General features: G+C 39.3%; 3 protein-coding genes across 9 annotated transcripts; 2 read left to right on the top strand and 1 right to left on the bottom strand.

The window, feature by feature from the left end:
* zmat3 (zinc finger, matrin-type 3) lies at nucleotides 1-10340 on the top strand. Its single transcript, XM_034147620.1, has 6 exons — nucleotides 1-134; nucleotides 4276-5003; nucleotides 5087-5227; nucleotides 5608-5774; nucleotides 6049-6152; nucleotides 8199-10340. Exons 1-6 carry the CDS (start codon nucleotides 11-13, stop codon nucleotides 8405-8407), a joined length of 1473 nt encoding a protein of 490 aa, XP_034003511.1. The 5' UTR covers nucleotides 1-10; the 3' UTR covers nucleotides 8408-10340.
* A 4963-nt stretch (nucleotides 10341-15303) lies between these two features.
* On the bottom strand, nucleotides 15304-23623 carry LOC117495776 (E3 ubiquitin-protein ligase RNF14-like). 4 transcript variants are annotated; one of them, XM_034147286.1, is made up of 8 exons: nucleotides 23354-23532; nucleotides 22377-22552; nucleotides 21395-22240; nucleotides 20701-20779; nucleotides 20067-20270; nucleotides 18944-19116; nucleotides 18598-18773; nucleotides 15304-16591 (listed from the first exon to the last, which is right to left on the bottom strand). In XM_034147286.1, the coding sequence occupies exons 1-7, from the start codon at nucleotides 23505-23507 to the stop codon at nucleotides 18636-18638; spliced, it is 1770 nt and encodes a 589-aa protein (XP_034003177.1). In that variant the 5' UTR covers nucleotides 23508-23532; the 3' UTR covers nucleotides 15304-16591; nucleotides 18598-18635. The 4 variants fall into 4 exon arrangements, with proteins under 4 accessions (XP_034003177.1, XP_034003176.1, XP_034003178.1 ...); XM_034147285.1 differs by lacking the exon at nucleotides 15304-16591 and adding an exon at nucleotides 16862-16983; XM_034147287.1 differs by lacking the exon at nucleotides 15304-16591 and having other exon boundaries at nucleotides 17263-18773; nucleotides 22377-22507; nucleotides 23354-23623.
* LOC117495777 (E3 ubiquitin/ISG15 ligase TRIM25-like) lies at nucleotides 23489-26623 on the top strand. Of its 4 annotated transcripts, XM_034147291.1 has the most exons (3): nucleotides 23489-23573; nucleotides 23690-23810; nucleotides 24767-26623. In XM_034147291.1, exon 3 carries the CDS (start codon nucleotides 24897-24899, stop codon nucleotides 26256-26258), a length of 1362 nt encoding a protein of 453 aa, XP_034003182.1. In that variant the 5' UTR covers nucleotides 23489-23573; nucleotides 23690-23810; nucleotides 24767-24896; the 3' UTR covers nucleotides 26259-26623. The 4 variants fall into 4 exon arrangements, with proteins under 4 accessions (XP_034003182.1, XP_034003183.1, XP_034003181.1 ...); XM_034147292.1 differs by lacking the exon at nucleotides 23690-23810; XM_034147290.1 differs by having other exon boundaries at nucleotides 23508-23800.
* Nucleotides 26624-26935: the final 312 nt, after the last annotated feature.

Genomic DNA, 26935 nt, shown 5'->3' with positions numbered 1-26935 from the left:
TGTCACTGCGATGATGGCGCTGCAGCTGAAGAACGGGGATGCAGCGTACTACCAGAGTGCGGAATATTGCAGACATTACACTTCGCCTCCCGTAAACTACGGTGACAGCAGGCATTATCTTGCCCGTTTGCCAGGTAAGGAGAAGCTTGCAATACAGTAGCTTCCCTCTGACTGTCAGCAATCTGATGCGCTGTAATGTGCAGGGAAAGAGACATTTGCATATGTTTAACCGGTTGCCCTGGTGCTGCTGTCAGCCTGTCATCACCATAATGTCCTCTAAACGAGTGAACTAGTCATCTCACTGAATAGCCTATCGAGCATAGATGCTGCGATGCAAAATCCCAGGTTGTCGGGACTCTAATGATCCCTTGTACTGTAGGAGAGCTCCAGAGAGACTCCAGGTTTTAGCTGACTGTTATCTGAAACAGTGAATAGCCTTAGTGTAATGGTCACTTTCATCCCTCAGGTATGGTTGTCAATCAAGCGGTGGTCAGAGCAGGTGAAGAAATGGAAACTGTAATCGTTGCTGCTGCCTTCACTGCACTGCTTGATCTGCAGTCAGATGATGGTGACATGTGGCAATTACACAGCAAGTGTTTCTTCATTGCACCTGCACAGTCGCTGCCAACAGCGGCCAGCATCATGGTCATGTAACTCAAATGTTCCAGATTTATAGACATGGTAGGCAAATATTCCTGCCATTAAATCGTCTTCATTGCTTATACTACATGTCTCAGATTGAAGTTAGTGAAAGTTGTTGCAATTGATTGGTAATCAAAATAAGGCAGAAACAATATGTGTCAACAAGATGGACGTTTTTGATGGCAAATTTGGTAAACTATAATTGTTATTACATCATAAGTTATAATCATATACGTTTGCTTGACGTAAATTATGAACATTTAGGATTTGGTTGCCTTTTCCTATTTTTGATATTATTGTTAATTGAATTCAAAGTTTGGTTCCAATGCCAACTTCTTGTCAGACAAAATAATGAATAAAGTAAATGTGTGACTCTAGTAACATGTCATGGGCTAAAATAGGAGTTGCTTTATATAAGGGGTAATGGACGATTACTAATCGATATAGTATTTATAGCCTAATGCATAGGCTTGCTAGGTGACTGGTAATAAGAGTCTTGAGCATACAGTACCACACAATTTATGTTAACTATTATGACATTCATTCAAACATAAAGTGCTACTGAGATCTAAAAGTAAAGGCTATAGACATTACCCTAATGGTACATAAAGTAAATTGCAACCTTTAATAAGACATTCACTGTCTTTGCTGCATTTGCGGTTGTCCAATGCCCAGTGAAGCAGATTGAATAAGTGCAGGAGGCATGTGATTGTCATTGCTCCATAATTGATGTGGCACAAGATAGTAAGGCAAGAGAAACTCTAGAGAAAATGCAAACTTGGCCCATTTAGAGATTCTCAGTGGAGGCCATCAGACTTGGACAGTAGTTGTTTTCTGGCGTGGTTCTACAAGCAAGCAATCTTTAGTCAAATTCAAGAAATCATGAACTAATAAATAAGTAATGAGTCTAAAAGAAAACTGTGGTTTCTTCTTCTGAAACTTTTAGAACAAAGTCTCTCCACAACAATGATGAACAATACTGTGTGATACAAAAAAAATGTTAACCACTTGCTGCTGGCTGTTTCAGAGCAACAACACATGACACTGACTTTGACTTGCAAAGTTTATTGTGTCCTGTCCAAAAACTAAAATGCAAAAAAGAAATGCAAAATTAGCAGACAAAACCATGGTTATCTATTCAGTGGCTGTTCAAATGTGTGCTCTGTAGACTGCAATTTTTCAGGACCTGCATCTGGATCTGAGACACAACTGGCATTGGCTTATCTTTTATCTAGTATGGTAATTGCTACATGAAATCATGATGCAAAGCAATTTCATATAAGGTAGTAACACAAGGAGTTAAAGAAGTGGGGAGGAAATGTTGGTTAAAGGATTCACAGCAGCATCCTCATGCATACTTTACATTACTACTGATATACAGTAAATGTATGTTAGTCATGTAATCTGTTTTGTGGTGGCACATTGCACACTCTGAATTGCTTAACGGATGATATCAAGCAAAAAGGGTCAGCCGCCCTTTGTGTGTGTAATTGCTTCTGCAGTGAGGTTTCTAGACTGCTGTGCAGGCGGGCTCAATCAGGGTGGAAGGGTTCTCATGAGGCTGCTGCTGATTAGGTTGATGAGGTGCAGTATGTGGAACTTAATTGACTCTCGATGGCAATCATGAACATTGAGGGGGTGTCTAATTCAACAACATACTGTATGGGCCTCATTCAATGAATACTGCGAACATAAATGAATATGATAAGCGCACACGTCTTAAAACCTGTACTACTGTATACTCTATATTGCCTATTGCATTCTTTTGAGATTTTCTATGGCTATAATAGATATTCAAATTATTAGAATTTAACATGAAAGTAACATTTAAACCAGTTTTGCATCCGAGCTGTCATTGCTGTGATGCTCCTGCAATCTACATCAGGTGTGTCACATCTTCTGCTGTTTATTACAGATAAATCAGCTGTCAACTCCCTGCGGTAGCAGATAATGTCTACTAAGATGACACTTCCAAAAATAGCAAATGTAAAAGCTTTTTTAAGCAGGATATTGTAAGACAATACTTACAATACCAATGAGTAGTGAAACATGTATATATTTATATGCAGCTGCTGCATAGTATGACTTTATTAATGTATAGGCCACTCATCCCGCCCTGCTGAATCTGCCACAGTTCACAGGACTGTAGTAGGGTCAGTGCTTGTCCAGCATACCTTTCTCCTGAGGTAAGCCAGGCCAGGTGACAGACAGACTGGACAGGCAGACTGACAGCGAACAGCAGTTCGGAAACACAAACACCTCAGGATGTTATTTTGAGTCCATGAATCACCACCATTGAGCTTCCAGCACTGTGAGTTTTGACACAGCTGTTGGCCCTTTTACTGACAATATATGTGGCCAAAGAGAAACACAGACACACACACACACAATGGCACACTCGAGCGACCCAACAAACACACAAAATCAGCTCATTGCCATTCTTAATATAATGCATTGTCTTAGTTTTCCATACACAACCATGCATGCCATGCTTTGATGTACACTCACACAGACAGAGACAGACCTACTTTAGTTTATCGAGCAGTCACACTTCAGGCTGAGATCTCTTCAGATCAGAGCAGCTTGGGGATTTTTATGTCACTGTCTCCGTTTGTTGTGTGTGCAAATGCATGTGTACGTAATGTCCCATATGCATGACTGCAGGCGCTGCAGGCTTAGCCTATTCTTTCTGATGCTTACTGGAGTGTGAAGCTCCTCTGTCCGGGAATGTGTTTCCATTCGCCCATCTCTTTACATCTCTCCTGCTCCGGGCTCCAAGAAAGAAAATGCTCCTTCTATTAGTGTCACTGTACATTGGTCACTGGATTTTAACCAAGTTCAACAGGCAGTATCCACTTTATATTTTCTTATGAAAGTGATAATGTCTTCAACTTGTGTTTTTTTGCTGTTCGCCAGTAGGACATTTAAAGAATATATTTACAGAGTTGAATGTATTTTGGTGTAAAGATGAGACCGGTGTCTAGCTTGTTAACCATGCTTATCATCTCAGTTTAGACTGTAAGCACACTAACATTTCTGATTTAACACTAAACACATGAGCCTCATGATAATGGTTTTACCTTTGCAGGAATTTGGCAATAAACCAATGAAAAGGAAAATTGCTAGATGAAAAGTCAGTGCAGAACCAAACTTATTTTAATTCACTATGATGAAAATATGAATGTCTGGAACAAATGTTATAGCAATCCACCCTATAGTTACTTAGAGGTTTCACTCTAAAGCAAAATGTCAACTTCATGGTGCCAGAGGAAGGGCCAGTAGGTTAACAGACATTTGAATAGTATTATCTGGGAAAATTCAATGTCTGTGGCAATCTTTCATTTAGGGTTTCTCAGCTGGATTTTGAGGTGGCGGTGGCACTAGATTATTTTGGATTAATCCTCTGTAGGCCATAAATAGAAAATGTAATAGTTGTTTACATGTGTTAGATCAACCGACTGACATGGCATAATAAAAAACGTTCTTATTGCTGTTAATTAAATGTATTTAATAGTAGTACTATACGTCCATACAGCACCACTTTCCTCATCAAGGTTACTAAATTCCCTTTTGAGAAGTTTATTTGATTTGTGTTATCTTCCCCTGTGTAAAATAATGTGTTGTTGTCCACAGGACCAGAGACCATGTTGAAGCCCCCTATGAGTCTCTTCAGCCTCCCCCATCAGCCTTTTCACCATATGGATTCTCTGCACCAGCTGAGACCCCCACCAATGGCGCCTACACAGACTCTTGGCCCGCCACCCCTTGCCCCTGCTCAGGCACTTGGACCTCCTACTATGCTACCTACCCAGACTCTTGGGCCCCCGCCTCCTCACGTGTTAAGACATCCCCTTATTGCCCCCCCACACAGCTTAGGCCCCCCTCCAATGGCCCCAACACAGCCAATGGGGCCTCCACCAATGGCACACACCTTGGGTCCCCCACCTGTAGATCATACACACGCAATAGTGCCTCCAAACATGGACTTTATACAACCGTTGGGGCTTCCACCTTTAAACCTTGCACAGGCCCTGGTGCCTCCACCTGTAGTGGGACCCGGAGCCGGAAGATTTTCCCTCCCTCCAAGCCCCATGTGCTCCCCTCCTCCAATGGGCCCAGACCCTTCACACCTGCCCCCAATGCCCCCACGACCAGCCCTAATCCCAGCCCAGATGTCCTGTCTCCTCCCTGGCCCTCTCCTGGGTCAGGCAGCCCCAGCCAGCGAGCTGCCCCAGGATGAGGGCTCTCTGCTGGGGATGGAGGAGCAGGACGACTCACTGGGGGAACTCTGCAAACCACTGTACTGTAAACTCTGCAACGTGACCCTCAACTCTGCTCAGCAGGCGCAGGCGCACTACCAGGTCTGTTAAAATAACAATGTACAAACCAAATCAATATTAAGATACATAAATAAACACAGCATTCTCCTTATCGTTTCGTCTAGGGAAAGAACCACAATAAGAAGTTGAGAAATTTCTATGCTAGCAGTCAGCAGCCTCCAGCCACCAGGATACCAGAGGTCCTCGAGGCGGCTGGCCAGACATCCCTCAGCTCAGGACCAAACGACAGTGACGCAGGCAGACAGGTTAGAGCCAATCTACCTAAATGTTACAGTGTTATGAGATGGATGACATTTTGGCAACCAGAAAAACAACTCCAATAAACGTTGCTTTACTGCTGGAGACGGGGAAAAGCAACTGTTTTCTTGTTGTTTATGGATTTACCATGTAGTTGAACCAATTAACCAACATAAGATGCAAGTACATTATCTTCATTAACTAATAATTATACAATTTTGACTTTAAATTAGTATTATTGCTTTCATGATTTAACAACTGAAATCAGTCTGTTACATTGAAAATATTAAGAGGTTTTGCTTGAAATTCTTCTCTTCTTCCAACCTGTCCGAAAAATGTATTTCTTCTCTTTCTCCCTCGTCACATACACTGCACTGCTTTGTCCCAGGCACAGTATAAGGGAGCGACCCGGGTCATCTTGGCCACAGAGAATGACTATTGTAAGCTGTGTGACGCCTCCTTCAGTTCACTGGCAGTTGCACAGGCCCACTACCAGGGCAAGAACCACGCCAAGAAACTACGACTCGCTGAGGCCCAACAAAACTCCAGTAACCTGTAGGTTCAAATGTAGAAACCTTATGCAGTATACAGACGCCTTGTCCTTATTTCGTTTTGTGTTAGATAAGCATTTGTCTTGCAGATCTCCTGAAAGCCAAGACTGAAATTAAATATATATGTATTTGAATAAGAAACATTACTTAACTAAAGTTAAACACATAACTGGTTTTGGCTTTGATACCAAATCAGCCAAGCTGAACATGTGGAAACAGATCGCCAGACAGTGTTTCCAAACAATAACAAAAATGATTTTGACTCTGGCCTTTTTCAGGGAGAGCAGCAATGAGGCGGCCCCAAGAAGGAACAGGAAAGATGGCAGTGAGTACAGACTGGTGAAGAACCGCCGCAGCCCACAGCTACCTGCTTCTATGCCGGGTAAAATATTAAACATTTATGAATAAGAGTCTTAATAACAAAAACACTAGATGCACATTTCTGCTTATATTTCCATTGGGACTGTCAAACAATGCACTCACACACCACACCCCAACACACACACACACACACACACACACACACACACACACACACACACACACACACACACACACACACACACACACACACACACACACACACACACACACACACACACACACACACAAACACACTTTATATTCCATAGACACATATTGCTAGGTGTCTAATAAAAAGTGAAATAGAAGTCCATATTGTCATTAAAAACTATTTTTATTTGTAACTTTATTGGCTTATTTAAACGTGCCAACAGTTCTTTTTAAGGGCCTTTGAAGGCAGCATTACTAGAAGAAGATAAATGCAAGGATCATTGTTCTTTTTTACCCAAAGTGTTTGTCATTTTCTTTATTTGTTACCCATTTAAGGGCATCCAGACTTATTTAGTTTTAGGAAAGCTGACACAAAGCAGCCCCACTCTATATCACTATAGTTTTTTGGCCTGAAAGCTTCTTTCAACTCCTGTATTCTTTGTGCTTGTGTGAGTGTCTGCTTTCGCCTTCCACATGCACACATACTGGCGCTCTGTGTGTGGGTGTGTGTGTTTGTGTAAACAGATACAGAGTAGAAAAGGTCAGACTTTCTGCTGACGTCACACAACTCTTGCTCTCTTGCCGTAGTTCGCTATGTCTCTGTATCTTTCTGGGGACAAAAACAGTAGCACTCAAATAAAGCAGGATAAGTCATAAAAGTAAAGCCAATTTCCTTCATCTCTGTCCCACTCTCTCTTTCTCGCTCTCACACACACACACACACACACACACACACACACACACACACACACACACACAAACACACACACACACACACACACACACACACACACACACACACACACACACACACACAAACACACACACACACATAAACCACAACGTTCTGATGGTTTAATACGTTTTTCTTGATGGACAAATCCCAAAATAGCTGCACTCACTCTCGCAGTCTTTTTATCTTTCTCTATCTGCTTCTCGTTTTTCTGCTGTGTAACACACACACAAATCAACACACGTTGTAGTCCCAGTTATATCTTTATCACACATTGGTGATATATCAGGTTATAAATAAGTCTATGATGCTGGTCTTTACATGCAAAATCAATTGTGGCTTATTTTTGGGTAACCAGCGTATTATTTGCTGTGGAAAACATCTAATTTGTACTTAAAACTGTTAGTGGATAAATCAACTGTAACATGAATTTAATTGTTGTTTGATTGTCTTTCATTAATGTCTCTTATTATGCAACATTACTAAAAGTATACAGCCATGGGAGTGGCTCAGTGAGGCTGTACATACGCCCAGCGGGGGTTTGTGCTAAATGCTAACATCAGCAGGCTCACATTATTACAGTAACATGCTGAGGTGAAGCAGGCATCACTTTGAGCATGTTTGCCAACGCAGTACTCTATCATTTGCACTAAACGCAAAGCTGATGGAAATGTCATTCGTTTTGAAGATATTTGATCATAAAATCTGAATTTCATGTTAAATCATCCAATAGTTGTGAAGAAATGTCCACTCAAAGCAGAGTCCTTTGGATTCATTGTCTGGGAACCATGGAAGTCTGTTCCACGTTGTATGGCATCCCATCCAACAGTTGTTGATTTAACATCAAAGCATCTGGATCAAAGTGGTGGACTTACTGGCTGACTATCTCCGTTGTGTGATTGTAAGCCAACTTTCTTTGGGCTTAGAACTGCTTACTGGAGAAAAAATAAATGTAAGACTTAAGATTCTAGTCAAGTCATATTTAAATGTTTCAAAATGTTCTGACATTCTTTCTTAACTAATTCATTAATGGATTAATAAGGTCACAAAGATAACTGATATCTTCCAGCTGCCATGATACACAAGATACATCGGAATAAGCCACTTAATGTGTACATAATCTACTTATTTATATACTGTACAATTACTGTACTTATTGTCCATCTCTGTTTTTACCTCTAGGGCCGTACTACAACCCGAGACCGAGGCAGCGCATCCCCAGGGACTTGGCCATGTGCGTGACTCCCAGCGGACAGTTCTACTGCTCCATGTGTAACTGCGGAGCCGAGCAGGAGCCCGACTTCAGGCAGCATCTTGAGAGCAAGCAGCACAAAGCAAAAGTGTCTGAGCTAAGATACCGCCACGAGATGGAGAACCTCGGCTACAGCTAAGAGACACAAGAGGAGAGTGGTCGGGGAGATAACAGAAAGAGAGTAGATTGACAGAGAATAAGTGGGAGACAAAAAGAGAAGACCAAAGTGCAGGAGGGCAAATACTTCCCTCTGTTAAAGGGGAACATTCAGAGAAGAGATTAGCACACATGGCCTCAAGGTCTTGTTGCAATTCATTTGATACGCTTAAATCCTCATATTTAGCATAATGCTCCACAATATGAAGCTTCAATGAGATTTGATGGATTTATTGGATCCAGGTATTACTCTTGAAATGATGTCTGTATATTGAGGCTTGTAACATGTTTGCAGATAACAGACATGTAAAAACGAATACAGATTTTCGATGCACAAGTCCTTTATTTAGGCTCTGAGTCAGATACAGTTTGAGACACTCCACTCTGTCTCAGTCTCCTCTGAGGCTTTGAGTGGGTTGCATTGTGACTCAGGAGGCAGGTAAATGCAAATGGATTGCAAGTAAATCTTGAGCTTGATCAGGCTGCAGGAAAAGGACTAGTGGTGCACAGAAAGCCAACATCCCAGGAGAGGAGGCACATTTGGTACATGCACAGGGTTAAAGCATTTACAAAGAATGCAAAATGTGGAAAATAGCAAGAAACTGTTTGGTAGACTGTTTTGGTACTTGAAGAATTGAAAAAAACACACGTGGTCAGACATGTGTCCTCGTTGGGATAACAATCAACGCTGAGGACAAAGTTTGAGCCCTACAGGTATTTTTTACAGGCCCTACAGAAGGGTCTTCAGGGCCACTTATAGTGACCACCATAAGCCACAAATTCAACATCTTTTTAACCTGACACAGGTTATAAATCCAAAGCTAATTCATAAAAAAACAAAGCACAACAAACAACATCCTCTGTTATAAACAGTGTTACATGAATCTATAAGCCTTAGCCGACTTGTTAGCGGTTTTCTGGCGTGTTTCAGGCTGGAGGCTACATCCTGGCTAGCCTTGTTTGTGCCTTTAGTGAGAATTAGGCTAAAGAGTAAACTTTGGCTAGCCATTTTGACATATAGTGGAAACCAATCAATGCTACTGATTGGATTTTTCTATAATCTGTGTCGCCTCTTTTATTATGATAAATCCACATTATGTAAATATTCTCAAATGACATTAAAGACGTACATTTAGGATAATATACATGAATATTATTTAATCCTTTGGTTAATGTTAGCCTAGAATACATTGTAAATACTCATCTATCTCATTTAATTATGATCAGGATCTTGTGTGCACTGACTGAATGTCTCTCAGTACTGTTTGTGTGTGGATGTTACTGTAGGCCCTTTATAGCACTTTGGGCGATGCCCTTGTTCATTGCTAAAGTACCATCTGTCTTGTTAAAAGCTGCTAGTCTCATTATTGTGACTGTGCCGGAGGAGAAGCTGTCTCTGAAGCTTCTTTTGAGGCAGAGTTCAAGCTTTATCTCTTTCTAGTCAACTCAGCCAAACTGGCATTGTGATAGGAAGAAATGTGACAATAGATCGGGAGTGATGCAGAGAGCTGAAAGCATTTGACTTAACTTTTAATTAGATTGCAAATGAACATGTTGAAGAGCTCATGGATGTTTTGGGTTGTAAGACACTCCATTTAATTCTCCCAACCAATCGCAATTCCCACAGGGGACATTAACAGATTTTAATGCAGTGTGACGTGGCTGCAGACAACTCACGTGGATTTTATCGGAATTTTTGTAATGTTTTCTGTTGTTTTTATAACTGACCCAGGTAGATGCTTTTTTCAGTATTCAACCCATCCTGAAAACATCAATTGTGTAATCGGAATCAAATTAGATGTTCTCTTTCTGTTTATTCGATTATCTGTTCCAGCTCAGTAGTGCTGAGCTGAACACAGCGCTGTGACTAAGTATTTGGAGCAACTCTATTAAGTAGTCAATGTATTATTGTTTGAAACGCTCAATGTGACTTTTAAATTGTTATTTATATATTGATTATTAGTTATTTAATTATTTAAATAGAAATAATGAGTGTATTTATGGCTCAAGTAATCATTTACAGTATCACCAGTAGATGTCTGGATTGCAACATGTGTCACACCTACTGTATACAAGAATAGATTACTGTAGTTCAAAGGTGAAACAGCTTCCCTTTAAATGTGCTTTTCTAACTTTCCACGCACACATGCACACCCGGTCAAAAGCCTGATCGGGTCACATCAGCAGTGGTATAATGTGAAAGGAAAGCAATATCCTGGTTTGGTTATTTGCAGGGAGAGGCAGCTGTTCACATCTTTCATTTGACTCTCGGGCACAAAAACACCTGACCACACAGATGAGGACGCTCAGGAGAAAAGCACTGTGAGGACATTAACATGTGAGAGAGTTGGAGTGACTAACAGAGCATAGAAAACTAAATGTGAGGCTGTTTCCACTGTGCCGTGTAGTTTAATAAGAAAAAGAACAAAGATGAACTGATGAAAGCAGAGCTGAAGTGAAAGCTGTGGGCGAGACACAGGGAGTCGAGGTGTTCTTCAGTTGCAGTCTGTTAATAGCTCTCCTTCTCCTAGAAATAACATGCTTTGTCTTACATGAAAGAATGGATAGCATAACCTTTTATTATGTTGACAGGCTCACACTCCAATGCAGATGCTGAACACTTTCAGCAAAAGCATAGAGACATGGGGAAAGTGTAGAAAGCTATCAAACTAAAGAGCCTTAAGATCCTATAAGACAGTAGTAAATGGTTTCATGTATTTTGACTCTCTAAACCAGTGGTTCCCTAACCTTTTGGCTCAGGACCCCTTCAAATATCTACTTGATATTCACAGGTAATGGCCTTAGTGTGGACAACCAAAACTGGAATTATTCCCATCAGATTGTTTCTGTGAACAAGACATTGAAAATGTTAGGAGAGTTTTCACAGCTGAAAGCAAGTTTTGCATTATAAGATAAACTTGTCCATCTTGTATGTAGAGGAACACTGTTTAAAATCTTTATTGTACTCACATGTTGGATATTTCTTAAAATAAAGTTTTGATTCATCAAATTATCTAATGGAGACAAGGTCCCAGGAACCACACCGGGTTCTGGACAAAATTTGACAATGATATCACATGATACCATTGGCCCAAAACATATAATTTCCATCATTGGGAAAAAGACATCTGTAAATCAGTATAATAAGATTTTCTTGCGGTAAATGCATTTCGACCTGAATTACATTCCTTCTTTTGCTCATGTGAATGAACCCAACATGGAGCGGATAAAAGATCAATTGTCCTCCAATATATTAGTTAGAACACTAAAGGAAGCCACAACAGGATTGACCCGAAAATAAAGGAGTTATGACAATTAACACAACATTCAACTATTTTCAGTTAAATTCCATTCTACCTTTATTGTTTTTTTTTGGTTGCACAAAGGTTTTAAGCAGTCAAAAGCCAATCAAATCAATAAATTACTGTGGCAAATGAAGTCATCTTCATTGACCTTGATATGTTAACAGGTTTAATATTTTGGCAATCGGTTCTTTTATATGCTCACTGTTACTGAAATAGATTAGATTTGCATTCATGCTTCTAGAAAGACTGTTTGGACTGGTAATACGCTAACATATTGAGGTTAGTGTTTCTGTTTGTTTTGTTCCAACTGTGTTTGCTTTTTAGAGACTGTAAGAGCTGGTTAATATAATATTAAGAACATAATTAGTTTTACTCTTCAACTATCAAAATCATAGGCTGAATTCCAGTCCTCTGTTGTGAAACACAGCGGTAATACATATCGCAGAGTATACATTGTATCTGGTTTATTTTGTGCATGAGTAAATTCATACTTAATAACTGTTGAGATGTTTTTATTGGAGAGGAGGCTGTTCAATAATGACCGGCTGGAAATATCTGCGTTGTGCTTAATCTACAAAAGGGCAATGGAAAGATGATTTTGCACTGAATTTAAAAGACATTTATAAAGATGAATATATTGTTGTTAGTTCAAGTGAATATTTGCTACCATTGTCATAATTTGCCTCTCAACAATTTGTATCCTAATGTTTACAAGATGAGAATTTGAAACTGTAATGGATGTGTATCATATTTGTAATTGTGTGTGTTTATCCATTGGTTGCACGGTTGCACTGATCATACCAAGGCAGATGGGCCACTGTGAGGTTATATCGGAAAAAGGTACTATAATCTGTAATTTACAACCTAGTTTGGTACAAATTGTTATATAAAAGATATATCGCTCAACAAAATTAGACACCACTGGTCTGGTTTTGACTTAACAAAGGGATGATGATGGACCTTGAGTTGTTTTAGACTATAACTGTGAGCCTATAGGGTTATAAAGCCCATAAGCTTAATGTGTATGACATGTATTGGGCAGCAGTTTCCAACACTTTGTAATTACAGTGACAAACAGTTGTCTGGAGAAGGTTGAATCCAAATTATTTGGTCATCACTTTTCCGTTGATCTGAAAGGCTTCTTCAGTCCATCTGTTGTGGATAATAGTGGTATCAGGTAACTATGCTAACCATGAGCGCAGGACAATCCACTTTTACAATGAGGGAATGTAAGAGTCCTCGGTTACTATCACTCTTCAGCAACAATTAAAGCTGAAGAGGCTCTTTGGATGAACAGTGAAGTGTCTTCAATCAAAACTCTCGTCCAGTGTTTTGATTTTCTCCAGCCATCGTAGCATCAGGATTAGAACCATTGTTGAGAACAACTTGTGATAAAACAAAATGTGTTTGATAGCAAGATTTGCAAAGTAGCATTTGTAGGCACAGTTTCAAATCTTGTGAAATACGTTTTGTGACTTTCTTGCTTTGAGTTTGATGACGATTGACACCACTGCCATGTCTGCAAGTTGTGAAAGTATGGAGCTAAATCCAGGGGGTGGTTAGCTTAGCTTAGCATAGCATACTGGCTGAAACAGGTTCAAACAACTACCGTTTCAAATTTGCCCAGTGGTCAATTTCGGTTTGGCAACAAATAATTGTGTTCCATCCTAAAAAGCATTTTCCATATGGTCACAATTATAAAAGAGACGTCTGTATAACTGTTGACATAACCAGGAAGTACAACCTGAAGTTAGGAAAGCTTTTGGGCTCCAGCTCCATACATGCCTTCAGAGGGTGGGAGTGGTCTCTATCTCCTGCTCTACCGCTCCAAGAAAGTCAAAAGAACATTTCCCAAAATATTAAACTACTCTGTATATGTTGAATGTGCCTATTCACTTCTGCTGTAATAATTTATAATGTTGTAACTCAATCACAACATATAGAAAATGTTATGCTTGCCTCACATGAAGCCAATGTTTCCTGGTCTTGTACATACATAGAATTCTACTGTCAGGGGCCCTAACACATCCTTCAAAGCGCCCACTGCAGGACACCATATGTTCCTGTACTCCTGTGAAAACCTCAGCACACTTTCAGTGCCTCTAAACAATGTTGCCAATATACCACTGACAGACTTGATGGATGCCTGGACGACTGATACTCTGATTTCTGCGGCTGTGTATGTGTGTGTGTTTTCTGAAGGATGAATAAACGAGCAGATGATAATAACACCCAAGCTGAGTTGATGATCATTACGGTGAATGTGTGTCTCGTGTGTTCTCTTCCATGGCTCAGATCTTACCGCTCCGGGGGAAATAACCACTCTGTTAGCGGATGCTGTTATTGGCTCACAGTGAGGAGACGCTCTCCATAGCCTAGTTTCCACTGCACTGATAGCCAGGCTGCTCTCGTTATTATGGATATTACTGACACCAAGAAAGCTGTTCCTGTGCCCCTGGTAGTTTGTTTGTTCGCCTGTCAGCAGGATATTGCACAAACATTATGAACAGATTGCCTGCAATGTGGTGTACTGGCCTCAGGTTTTTGTTTGGACTTCCTGGATGGTTATTTATTTTGCAACCATAAAAATCAATACTTAAATTGGGCTAGTAGTCACACATTAAATATATTACACTACAGTAAACAGTGTTAGGGGAAACAAGTATTTTCCAACAAAAATGCGCTGCTGCTGTTCCTGAGCAAAGTGTACATTTTGAAAATCATTCACGCACATTAATTACTATTAATACTTCATGGGGTATTTGCACTTTGATATTTATAAGTCATATGCACGATTCTTGTCCTGAAACACTGCAGGTGTATTGTTGAGGGTTCAGAATACACTACATGTTTTATTCAATGTCAAGCACCGAATGAAACTAATGTAGCAAATAAACAGAAATAAACATTGATGACTGCCAATCATACTTGTGTAAAAACATGTAGATCATTGACTGGCCTCTCTTTCATTCAAACATCAATAACAAACTGTCCTCTATAGCTGGATGAACAAACACATTGTTTATTGGTCTTTAGTTCTGTTTTTGAAATGTGTGCCAGTTGTTCTTAAAAAATAATATTTCGTAAACTATCGAATAAAATCATCATCAAAATCATCATAATATCATCACTAACTAAAGCAGCTAAATGAAAAACAGACATTTTTGTTCTTGTTATACATTCATACAGAATAAATAGTAAGGAAAAAAGAACAATATAAAACATTAACAATACATTGATAAGCCACTGACTCATATTATGAAGGTTGGCAGTAAGGTGCAGGGGTTTCATCGCGGGCCACATTAACATTATGGTTGCACTCAAAGGGCCGGTTGTAACTTTAAGACTATAAATATATTATATATATATATATAATAATGTATTATATTACATAATTGCAAATAATTGCAAGTCTCTTCAGTGTGCATGTCACAAAATGTAATGCATTGTGGGACATGTAGTTTATGGGCAACATGCTTCTGTAAAGCGGCATGTAACTGTATAATTATATTCTTTGCAAGCTCTTGCGGGCCAGATAAAATGAAGTCGCGGCAGGCCTTGAGTTTGACACCCCTGGTCTAATGGATTTGTGTTCCTGAATCATTACTTAATCATCACCATCACTTATCATATCCTCTATTTGTCTAACAGAAGATTTAAAGTTGTTGAGTCATCATAACTGTTAAAAACTATACAAAATAAAGGGATTATGTGTTCTCCCAGGGCTGTGAAAATGTAAAGCAGAAAGATTTTAATGTGTTTAAAAATACAATCGTTGTAGCAGCACAAATTCCCTATGAGTTATGCCGCTGAGAGGCTAATATGTGCTCTTTGCTGTGACGCGTTCCATATAAGAGTCCGAAGTCATTCATAGTCCATAGTGTTTAATAAAACGCAAACAAACAATGTACAACTCCCGACCTGACGGTCAACAGAAAGTATCAGACCAAATTCACCCTCTTCCTACATCCTATCCTCCAAACCGGCATCCAACAGGTGACCTAAATAACAATAAACCACACCCACGTGACCATTGCCGGAAGTGATAAACAATAAGAATTAAACGTGATGCAAACAGAAATGAAGATAATAATAGAAGTAATAAGTAATGCCAAAACAAGCATTTTGGCTCCTACAATCGTAATTGTCATCATCATCATTATCAAGGCTGTCAATGCCAGACGATGGTTCTGTGTTGACACTGGATTGCTCTATAGATTATGGCCATATAGTTGCTATTTTTGACAATCCCTGGCAAGGCCTTGAGCCTCATGGCCAGTCTTTGCTGCAACATTAAATGTTTTTGATACATTTGTGAACAAATCAGACTATTAGAGTATCAATATAATGAATATGTATTATGTATTAACTCCCGTTTTTGACTTCCACATATCGTCACCTTTCAAGTTTATATTTCAGAACTTGTTAGCAAACAGTTATTCACACATCCAGCAGATACAGTTTCACATAATTTTTCATTCATAATTGTGTTTCTCTTCGCCTGGTGAATACGAATCCAATATTCACTCTCCTTTTAGCTATGTTTTTAGTCTCTACCAACTCAAACTTATTGGCTATTATGTAACACATTTACATAAAGCAAAAGGTGCTTTGTATAATGCACACAATACAATTCTTTCAATCCCTTTTTAACTTGTCATCTTTTGTTCTGGAGAGTGGCCCTTTCTATTTAAGAGTGTTATAATTGATGTGCGCTGTTCTTCGATATCATTCTTTTTGTGAATGCCTTTTTCTTTTCTGTTGTATTTTATATCTCATATGAACAACAAAAGAAACCGCTTAATAATGACAAACACATGTCCACTCCTCCAGTTTGTCATGTTTTAAGGAGCACTGTGGGTCTGTAAAGCAAACAGTTGTTTAGACGTTAATGAGGAAGTGATGACCCCAGTGTGGAAACTGGGTGTTTACTGGAAGAGAGTCTCACACACACACACACACACACACACACACACACACACACACACACACACACACACACACACACACACACACACACACACACACACACACACACACACACACACACACACACCACACACACACACACACACACACACACACACACACACACACACACACACACACACACACACACACACACACACACACACACACACACACACACACAGAGAGCGCCAGTATCTTTTGGCTTAATATGAAAGACAGCTGCAGATTTCCGATCATGATGTCTCAGAGAGCCTGGGGACATGCAACCGTGGTCTTTGTTCCACTGTTATGACAGAACAGTGGAGGAAGGGAGGGAGATGTTTAATAAACAGGAAATCAATCAGTGAGTAGTTGTAAAATGCCCAATAATGACCTGCTCTGTGCCCTCTGTAGGTCATTGAAATGGTATAAACTGTACATTTTTTTAAAATAGAGGCTAAATATGTACCTATATAACGTTGCAAGTAGAGGATCAAAGATTTCCAAGCAGAACTTGCAACTAATGTTTTTGTTTAATGCAATAAGTGTGTTGATTCTGTGATGAAAAGTTACTATAACAGTATTTACTACATCATTCCATTTTATTGATCCTGGTTGAGAAGTTTGCATGTCACATTGGCAGTACATCAATAAACCACATTGTCATAATAATGCTAAATCAAACCTCAAGTACTACCATGGAATAATAAAGTATTTCCTATCAAGCACATGCATGCATACAAAGTGCAAAGGTGCATTATAATTTTCAGAAACGCTGACAAGTGTGCAGCTATTGACAGGCACATGTATGGAAAATAACAAACAAACTTTTGTCTCTTCATTACATTATAGCAGTAATGTAAATGCATGGCTTAAACCCTTGTAGAACAATTCATTACATAAGAAGTAAGATGTATACAATAATTGATAAAAAAAATCCAGCTCTAATACTTTCTTAATTAATAGTTAATTCAGAGAAAAGTAAACTGCAACAATTCCAATACTTCATTGTCAAAGTATTTATTCGAAGCCGTATATTACTGGTTAAATGTGAAAGTCTACTTGTTTTCTTAGTGTGATATGATAGCAGAGAGAATATGTTTGGATTTTGGACTGTTGTTCCAACAAAACAAGACATTCAAAAGCGTCACCACAGGCTCAGGAAACACAGAATCAGTTATTGAAGAAAATATTTGGTAGAAAGATGAAAAATGTTGCATAACCACTACGTTCAATAATTATAACTGGGGAAGAAATGATGCTTTTGAATGAACTCTGATTTTCTTTTTCTTTTTAAAAAGCCCACTAACCGATTTCCTTTCTTAGAATATTCATATATGATTTCAGAGCTGCAAACATGCATGCAGCAATGTAATGTTGGTTTATTATTAAATACATAATGATTAAGCATGTTTTTAAGAAAGCTGCATTTTACAGATGAAACAATAGGAATATTGTGTTGAGCAAAGTTAAAATGTGCCCAAGCTGCTGTTGTTGTTGCTGTTGCATTGTGGTTATTTAGCATCCTCTGTTGGTCAGACACAGTAAGACAGAGGTCTGATTTGTGTGAATGGTTGCAAATTAGTTATATTAATTTATTTGATTAATTATAAGAGAAATGTTTCACTTTTTTGTATGAATTAACAATCATTTAATTTGTTGGCCCATATAGCCTATATTGTTTTTTTATACAGATAATATTTGATCTGAATTGAGCTATTCTGCGCAATAGGTACTTCTACGTAATTTTAACACCATGATTCTTGAGTAATTTTTCCAATACTGACAGATTCACACGTTTTTCTGGCCGCACACATTTTTGTAATTGTTTGCCCTATTTGAAAATCATCATGTATGTGAATTATCAACTATTTATTAAAGTACACTTAAAAAGCAGAATGATTTAAACACAGCGTACCATGGGTTGCATCCCTCTGGCAGTGAAGGAGCACTGGGTCAGAACTCTCTGTAGTCAGCGGCGCAGCGATTGTCCACAAAGTGTTGCATTGCACCTGTTTGCAGTCTGTCGAGGCAGGCCCAGCAGAATCTATTCAAGCACTTTGAGCACGTCATCATATTACATCCTCTGTTCTTCTACAACACAGAACACAATAAGATATGTGTTAACACATACAGTACACAGTCAGAAATGTACACTGTAATAAAATGATTATCTGTAAACAATTGATCGTCTGCAGTCATGAGTTCACGTGCATTCAAAGCCAGATTGCAGGACTTCTGTAATAGGTGAAGTATCTGGATACCTGTATGCTGCAGAAGCAGTGAGGACAGTTCTTGCTGTTAAAGACTATCCAGTCTTCACTCAGACAGTCCTCCACAGTTTCCCTCATTATTTTGCGGCCGTATCTGTTCTCCAGGAGGCGCTGCCTCTGCTTACTGCCGCTGGCATAGTCGTCCCACAGAGCCATCAGCCCCTCTGCAGACACACAGAAACAGAGCACGGCCTTAGATACACATCCAGACACAACACAATACACACAAATCAGAGGTGGAATGTGTCTAAGTACGTCTACTCAATTACTGTACTTAATTACACATTTGAGCTTGTAAAGATGATACAAAATAAATAAAATAATAACTATATTTAGTTAGCATTTTAGGTGCTTCTTCTTTTCTTCTAAAAACTGTACAGAACAACATACCATTTAAAACATAAAAAAAGCTATTTAAACCCCCCTGTATGACATACATAATTAGGAACATGAGAGAACATCATATGAAGCAACATGATATTATATATTATAAGGGGCAAGTGCAAATAAAAAATAAGTTCTAAACTAAGATGTTTATAAGAAAAGATATCTTATAATAAGGCATATTTCAGTCATGAAATTAAAAACATTTGGAGGTGCTTATTTAAATACTTAAATGATGATACTAAAACAATACACATGTGATGACAAGAAAGTGAAAATAATAAATATAACACTATAAAATAGTTTAAATAGTAATATAAAGTGATGCGATAATGGTAAGAGAAAACATTCTAGGTCGTCTTAGGATAATGAGTTTGAAGGAATCACATACTATACAGAGATGCTGTATGAGAAACCAATGTGAGTTTGGAAAATTGCACAATGTAAATATATTCTAGTAGACCTCAACAATGGAATTATGATCAGTAGAAATGGCCATGACATGGAACCTTTAATGTAAACGTAAAAATGTTTTGATCAGCTGATATTGCTTGTCCTTGTATTTCAAGTATTTCCTTTTCATGCCACTAAAAACATCTACTGCATTACATTTTAAAGGAAAAAAAAAAAAATGTTACTTCAATAGATATTATATTATTTAAAAGCTTTAGGTTTTCAGTTACTTTACAAATGATAAGCTAACATGTTACACATACGTCTGCTTGTGTACCTTGTGACTGTGGCAGGTTTGCAATGCCCAGCTGTATTTCCTGTGTTTTCGTGCTCTTCTTCGCCCGGCACTCTTCTGTTCCATGGTAGGTCTTCCTGCAGCTGACGCAGAAGGCAAAGCCGCACACAGAGCACTGGGCGGCACGGCTGGACTTCTCCACAATGACGGCCGAACCACAGGAAGTCCGAGGGCAGTACACCACATCTACGTGAAGAGGAGGAGGGAAAAAGCACTAATCCATGAACCCACAGATTTATTTTTATGTATATTAAGGTGCTAAAAATATTATTTCTGTCTGGATATTCATGTGTCTCGTTTAACAACTGGCTCGAGAATAGCAGCTGAACATCCCATGCTTACCCTTAAATGGTTTCTGTATAATGGGGGATAGTCATTTGACAGGCTGACTCATATGACTATATATATTGGTGTTACATGAGTATATTAGGGGTGTTATAACAGTGTAATTATGGTGTAATGTGGGTGCCATAATGGTGTAATAGGGGTGTATTATTGTGTAATATGGGTGTGATAACGGTGCAATAGGGGGAGTAATGTAGAATATAGCAATCAATAAATGTTCATACATTTTTCTCAATGAGATTGCCCATTTAAGTGTTATAATGGTACACACCACCCATGCAGTCCAGCGTTGACTGTAGAAGGAGATGATCGTAGCGGTCGAACAGCTCCTCCCCTACCAGACTCCTCACCTACAGCACAAGGACAGTAGAAGGAGAAAAACTGTGTGTCAGAGAAGTCCGTAAATCTGAATCAAAATACAAACAAATAAATATTAGTGTGTTTTTGTTGACCTGTACCAATTATTAGCTGATATAAGCTTATTCCGGATAATTCGATTGTTGGTTGGTATATCTGCATAAACTGTATTTTAAAAATTGTTTTACTCCACTACATTATTTGAATAGCTATAATTAAATAGTTATTAACATATTTCAAATAAAACCCTTTTAGTAAGCTACTCTTCAGCCCAAACATCTACAGTATTAAAGGTTACTTACATATTGATCAATAATAGTATAACGTAATATAAACTAAAATTAAGTTATTATATAAATTATATATCTATATAAATCAAGGAGAATTTAAATAATATTCCTGTACTTTTACTTAGATTCAGTAACATATTGAATGCTTGATTTTCACTCATAACAGAGTATGAACATTGTAGTATTGCTACCTTTACTCAGGTAAAATATCCAAATGCTTCTTTTTGCACAGTTTGAGCATAGGTCTTAGCATCCAGAAGAAGCAAAACAGAAGAAAGCGCTGAGGTTGGCAGAAGGGACAGATGGACGGATCTGTACCTGTGCAGGTGTGGGGGTGGCAGGGCAGTCAGCGTCAGGACAGGTGACCCCTCGGACGTTCCCCTCTTTTATCTGGAGCTTGCAGAACTTGCCGAGACAGGCCCGGCAGAAAATGTGGCCACATTCCAGCAGCTGCACACAGTCCGAACCAAGCCAGCCCTCAAAACACACACCACAGTCAAACACGGTGGTGGCAAACATTTTCTGTTTCTGAGCCGCATTATGGATCAAGAGCTGGGAAAGGAGAGTTTGTGACGGAGTAAGCGAGAGACCAGCGAGCGTTTGGTCTTCATTCTGAGAGGATTCTGAGGAGTGGGGTGGCAAAGAAGCAGCTCCTTGTTCACTTTGATCCAGTGGGTCTGAGGAGCTGGAGGGAAGTAGTAATGAGACTGAAACATCCCCTTCATTTAAGAACTCTTCCTGGCCATGTTTCAACTTGCCTGCGGCTGAGGACAGATCATTCTGGTGGTCAGCCGTAAACTCTGAGATCTGTTTAGCCTCACTAGCATCTGAAGATATTTGGTTAGAGTGGTCATGGCCATCTGTAAGGAACACTCTTGGATTCTCCTCTTCCAAGGATGGTGCAGAAAGGTCTGGTTTACATAAATCTGACACATTACAAACTGTGGGTTCTGACTTTGGATTGGATTGATTGTTCTTTGGTTCCAAGAGTGCAGCATTTGATGGTTCCTGCAGGCTGTGTTCTTCAGAGGGGAGCTCCAGCAGAGTATGGATGTCCAGGAACTTGAGAGCATCTTCTTTAAGAAACTGCACCCAGGAGAAGAGCACCACAGCACCTCCAGTGGCCTGGTAGAGGTCAGTCAGCTGATCAGAGACTGCAGAGAGCTGTGGGAGATGAGGGCAAATTGACTGATGTAATCTTTGTTGAACCTTTGTAATCTGCAGTCATCTCTTTCTGTCTGGCAGGTTGTAAATGTGATCAATAAAGTTTTAATTGACCCACATGGCTTGCACTGATTACCTGAGTTTGTGTCAGCCAGCTGCAGGAGAGGGTGAAAGAGGGGGGGCAGCAGGATGGGTAGTCCTCAGGGAGTTCAAATGTCAGCAGCACAGGTGGAAGGAACGATATCTCATACTGCCTCAGCGTATCTCCTTTGGAAAAAACAATAAGATCACATGACCAAAGTGCATTACACACTTTAAACAATTCAGTAAATGTGTGGTCCAAGTTACTAAGTACATTTACTGAAGCACTGTACTTAAGTAACATTTAAAGATACTTGTACTTTACTTGAGTATTTACATTTTCTTTGCTACTTTGTACTTCTACCCCCACTACAATTCAGAGGTTAATTGTGTACTTTTAATCCACTACATCTACATTGCCTTTAGTTACTTTACAGATTTAGATTAATAATGTGAAATATAAAAACTTAAATAAGACTTTAGTGACACCTGGAGTAAATTCACAAGCTACCCTGCAGTATACAAAGTAATTCAAACTAGCTGCACCTTTACCAGCTTTGATAACAGATTAATGCATCAATAATTATAATCAAAACCATAGACTGTATATATAAAACACATGATATATATTATTCTGAAATGGACCAATCTGCATAATAAGTACTTTTACTTTTGACATAGTATATTTTGATGACAATACTTTAGTACTTTTACTTGAGTAACATATCGAATACACAACTTTAACTTGTAACAGAGTACTCCTACATTCTGGTACTTCTACTTTTACTCAATATCTGAGTATTTCTTCCACCTCTGCTTATAAGTAACATTGCTTGGATGATATAATACAAATGGTCAAATATACTCTAGCCTACTGTAAGATATACAGTATTTTTCAATTATACCGTGTCTCATGTATTTCCAATTTAAAGCTAATTGACGGATCTAATTTTTACAAAATGTTCATTTTATAACCCACACACCCTTCTATTTATATCAACAACATCACATTTTTCAAGCTGGTTTATTTACCTTCTTTCAAAAGCACGTTGAAGCCTGCAGGCAGCTCAACACACGCTCGGATTTCTCCGGCAAACTTCGACTCATTTCGGACAAATTCCTCCGAATCAAAAATACTCTCCAGGGCGAGCAGTTCGTCTTCCTGCTCCTCGATGTCCGCATTCATATCTCCAGTCCCAACAAACCTCACCTTCTGCTCCTCGCTCTGTTTGTTTCTGAAGCTGCCTGTTCGGTAAATAAGTATTTGACTTAGCTTGTCAAATCCTTCCGGTTTAGTGCATGGATTGCTAGTTGTTTCGGCGACCTTTTAAACAATTCTTGATAGTGTGTGAACTTCTCGGTGTACAGTAGACTGTGCCAGCCTGCTCCCGTTGACTCATCTGTGTATGATGCAAGGCGCAGCACAAAGCAGCAACCTCACCCCATGCTGATGACTCTGCAAAAACAGGCCAACATTATGTAATTTACGGTAATTATGTTCACAAACTTTGCACAAAATAGGTACTTGTGGGTTATCTGTCGCCACTTTTGTTCAGACTCTCTAAATACGCACTTTTTTGTTTTGTTTAGAATCTCTAAAAGTCTAAATAACCCTAACTTTAGGATTAATGTTTGTTATTTAGAGAAATTAAAAAGTTCATGTTGAGGATCCAGCTACCCGCCATTAAAAAGTGGCGACAGATAACCCACAGTCCTACCCGATATTGGTATGAAAGTATGGGGTTAATATCCAAACAAAAACATTAACATATTTTGAGTTGCATACATTTTCCGGGAATCAAAGACATGTTGATATACAGTATAAATAGAGATATACATATACTATACTGTAAATTAGTGTATAACGTGGTGGAATATAGCCTACTGCACTTTCTATACTGCTTTATTTTTACCTTTTGCTACACTACATAATATACAGATTAAGATTTGCCTTAGAAAACAGAGACATAATAAGTTAACCCTTTTTAGCACAAATCAAGTTCCCAAACAAGACTACAAATATTTGAAACAACAGAACATGGTGACAACCATGTAGGCCTACAGTATGTCTGTAATAAAACATGCATTGTTACCATACACAATAACCTAGTTAAAAAACTAAGTAAAGGGAAATAAATGGGAGGCTAGCCCTTGGAGGGTCTATATTATGAGGAGTTATAATTAGTATAACTGATGATTCGTATGTTGCATTACATCTGCAGTACATATTTGAGTTTTAGCCATCTATTTGCCATCTGATTTGAAGAGTTTGTCATCTTAAAGCTAAAGTGACCAGTGTTTCAAATTACAAATGAGCTCTATTGTAAACAAGTGTTGAACACACAGTATCGCTCTTGAACTGCTCCTCTTCCTGGAATCAATCATGGCTTGATAACCCCTCCCTGTTCTTCCTGCTCATATATTTCCCTGTTCCCTCCCCTTTAGATCTACAGTTTGAAGATGGGTGTAACCAACAGAGTGAAGGGCAAAAGCTGCAGACACACAGGTTATTCAGATCAACGCTGAATCTAGTTCAGTTTCTCAGGAATTGAAACTGAGTCAGTTGAGAGGTGAAATGGCGCAGAAAGGGTTTGAGCTGGACCATGAAACCTTTTCTTGTTCGATCTGTTTGGATCTACTAAAGGACCCAGTGGCTATTCCCTGTGGACACAGCTACTGCATGAACTGTATTCAAAGCTATTGGGATGAAGAGGATGGAAAGAAACCCCTCAGCTGCCCTCAGTGTAGGCAGGCCTTCACACCAAGGCCAGTCCTGGTGAAAAACACCATGTTAGCAGCTTTAGTGGAGGAGCTGAAGAAGACTGGACCCAGTCCCCCACCTGCTCCTGCTGATCTCTGCTTTGCTGGACCTGAAGACGAAGCATGTGATGTCTGCTCTGGGAGAAAACTGAAAGCTCTCAAGTCCTGTCTGGTGTGTCTGGCGTCTTACTGTGAGAAACACCTCCAGCCTCATTATGATTCACCCAAATTTGCGAAACACAAGCTGGTGGAGCCCTCCAGGAGTCTTCAGGAGAACATCTGCTCTCGTCACGACGAGGTGATGAAGATGTTCTGCCGCACCGATCGGCAGTTTATCTGTTATCTCTGCTCTGTGGATGAACATAAAGGCCACGACACAGTGTCAGCTGCAGGAGAAAGGACTGAGAGGCAGAGAGAGCTGGAGGGGAGTCGACAAAACATCCAGCAGAGAATCCAGGACAGAGAGAAGGAGGTGAAGCTGCTTCAGCAGGAGGTGGAGGCCATCAATCATTCTGCTGATAAATCAGTGGAGGAGAGTGAGAAGATCTTCACTGGGCTGATCCGTGTCATGGAGAAGAGAAGCTCTGATGTAAAGCAGCAGGTCAGATCCCAGCAGGAATCTGAGGTGAGTCGAGTTAAAGAGCTTCAAGAGAAGCTAGAGCATGAGATCGCTGAGCTGCAGAGGAAAGACGCTGACCTGAATCAGCTCTCACACACAGAGGATCACATTGAGTTTCTTCACAAATTCACTTCACTGTCACAACCCACTGAATCTGCAGACTCATCCAGCATCAACATCCGTCCTCTGCGTTACTTTGAAGATGGGACAGCGGCTGTGGCAGAAGTCAGAGATAAACTTCAAGACGTTCTGAGAAAGAAATGGGCCGCCGTCTTACTGACAGTGAGAAGGGTAGATGTTCTACTGACAAAACCTCAGCCAAAGACCAGAACTGATTTCTTGATGTGTTCAAGGGAAATTGCAATGGATTCAAACACAGCAAACACACGCCTGTTATTATCTGAGGGTAAAAAAATAAAGGAAATAAGAAAGAAAAAAAAACGTTTTGTTATCACCCAGCCAGATCTACTTCCTGTTTTCAATTCCCAAGTAGAGGGGGCTGACCGGATGTCGTTACCTTGTTTTTTGGAGAGACTGAAGACCCACTCTCTTAAATAGACGAGTCATTTAAGAGAGTGTGTTTCATTCTGTGTCATAAGAAAGAAAGCACCAGAACTTCCTTTATTGTACACATTTTGATCTTTGTAAAGGAATCCTTAATTACTTTAACATTTACTGTATTTTCAGGTAGATCAATGGTGTTGTAGTCTTTGTTATAAGGTATTACAAATTGTAATAATCATCATTATAAAGAGATTATTCATTATTGTCTTTTACAATGCTGGGGATCTGGTGAATTGGTTTTGTGGATAAAGGGAAAATGTACATTAAATCAGTGAACGACGGTCATTTAAGAGACTTTACCGATGGGATGTGTACAAACTAAATGTTTCCATAATGAATAAACAAACAGGAAGAAAGCATTTTCCTCTTGTCTTTATTCCTGGGTATGACACAAAGCTGATAGAGAGCATACAATATAAGAGTATAACTGATATAGTTTAGCTCCTGATGCACCACAAGGTACTTTTTTTGTCAATAAAACAGGTGCTATTCATATTTAGTCAGGCTTGTTTTTGCTACTTTAGCATATTGACTAAGCTGCTGTTGTTGAATGTGAGAGAGTTGCCACTGTCTGTCATAATTAAAGTACAATCTTAGTACTTCTGTTCTTCTAAATAAATGAAATGGCTTATGAAGATCACAACATTCTTATCTTATTCATTCAAAATCAA

This window comes from Trematomus bernacchii, unplaced genomic scaffold (assembly GCF_902827165.1).
Source record: "Trematomus bernacchii unplaced genomic scaffold, fTreBer1.1, whole genome shotgun sequence".
NCBI classification, from domain to species: Eukaryota; Metazoa; Chordata; class Actinopteri; order Perciformes; family Nototheniidae; genus Trematomus; species Trematomus bernacchii.
The sequence above is the reverse complement of the archived record's forward strand: the minus strand, read 5'-3'. Positions and strand labels throughout refer to the sequence as shown.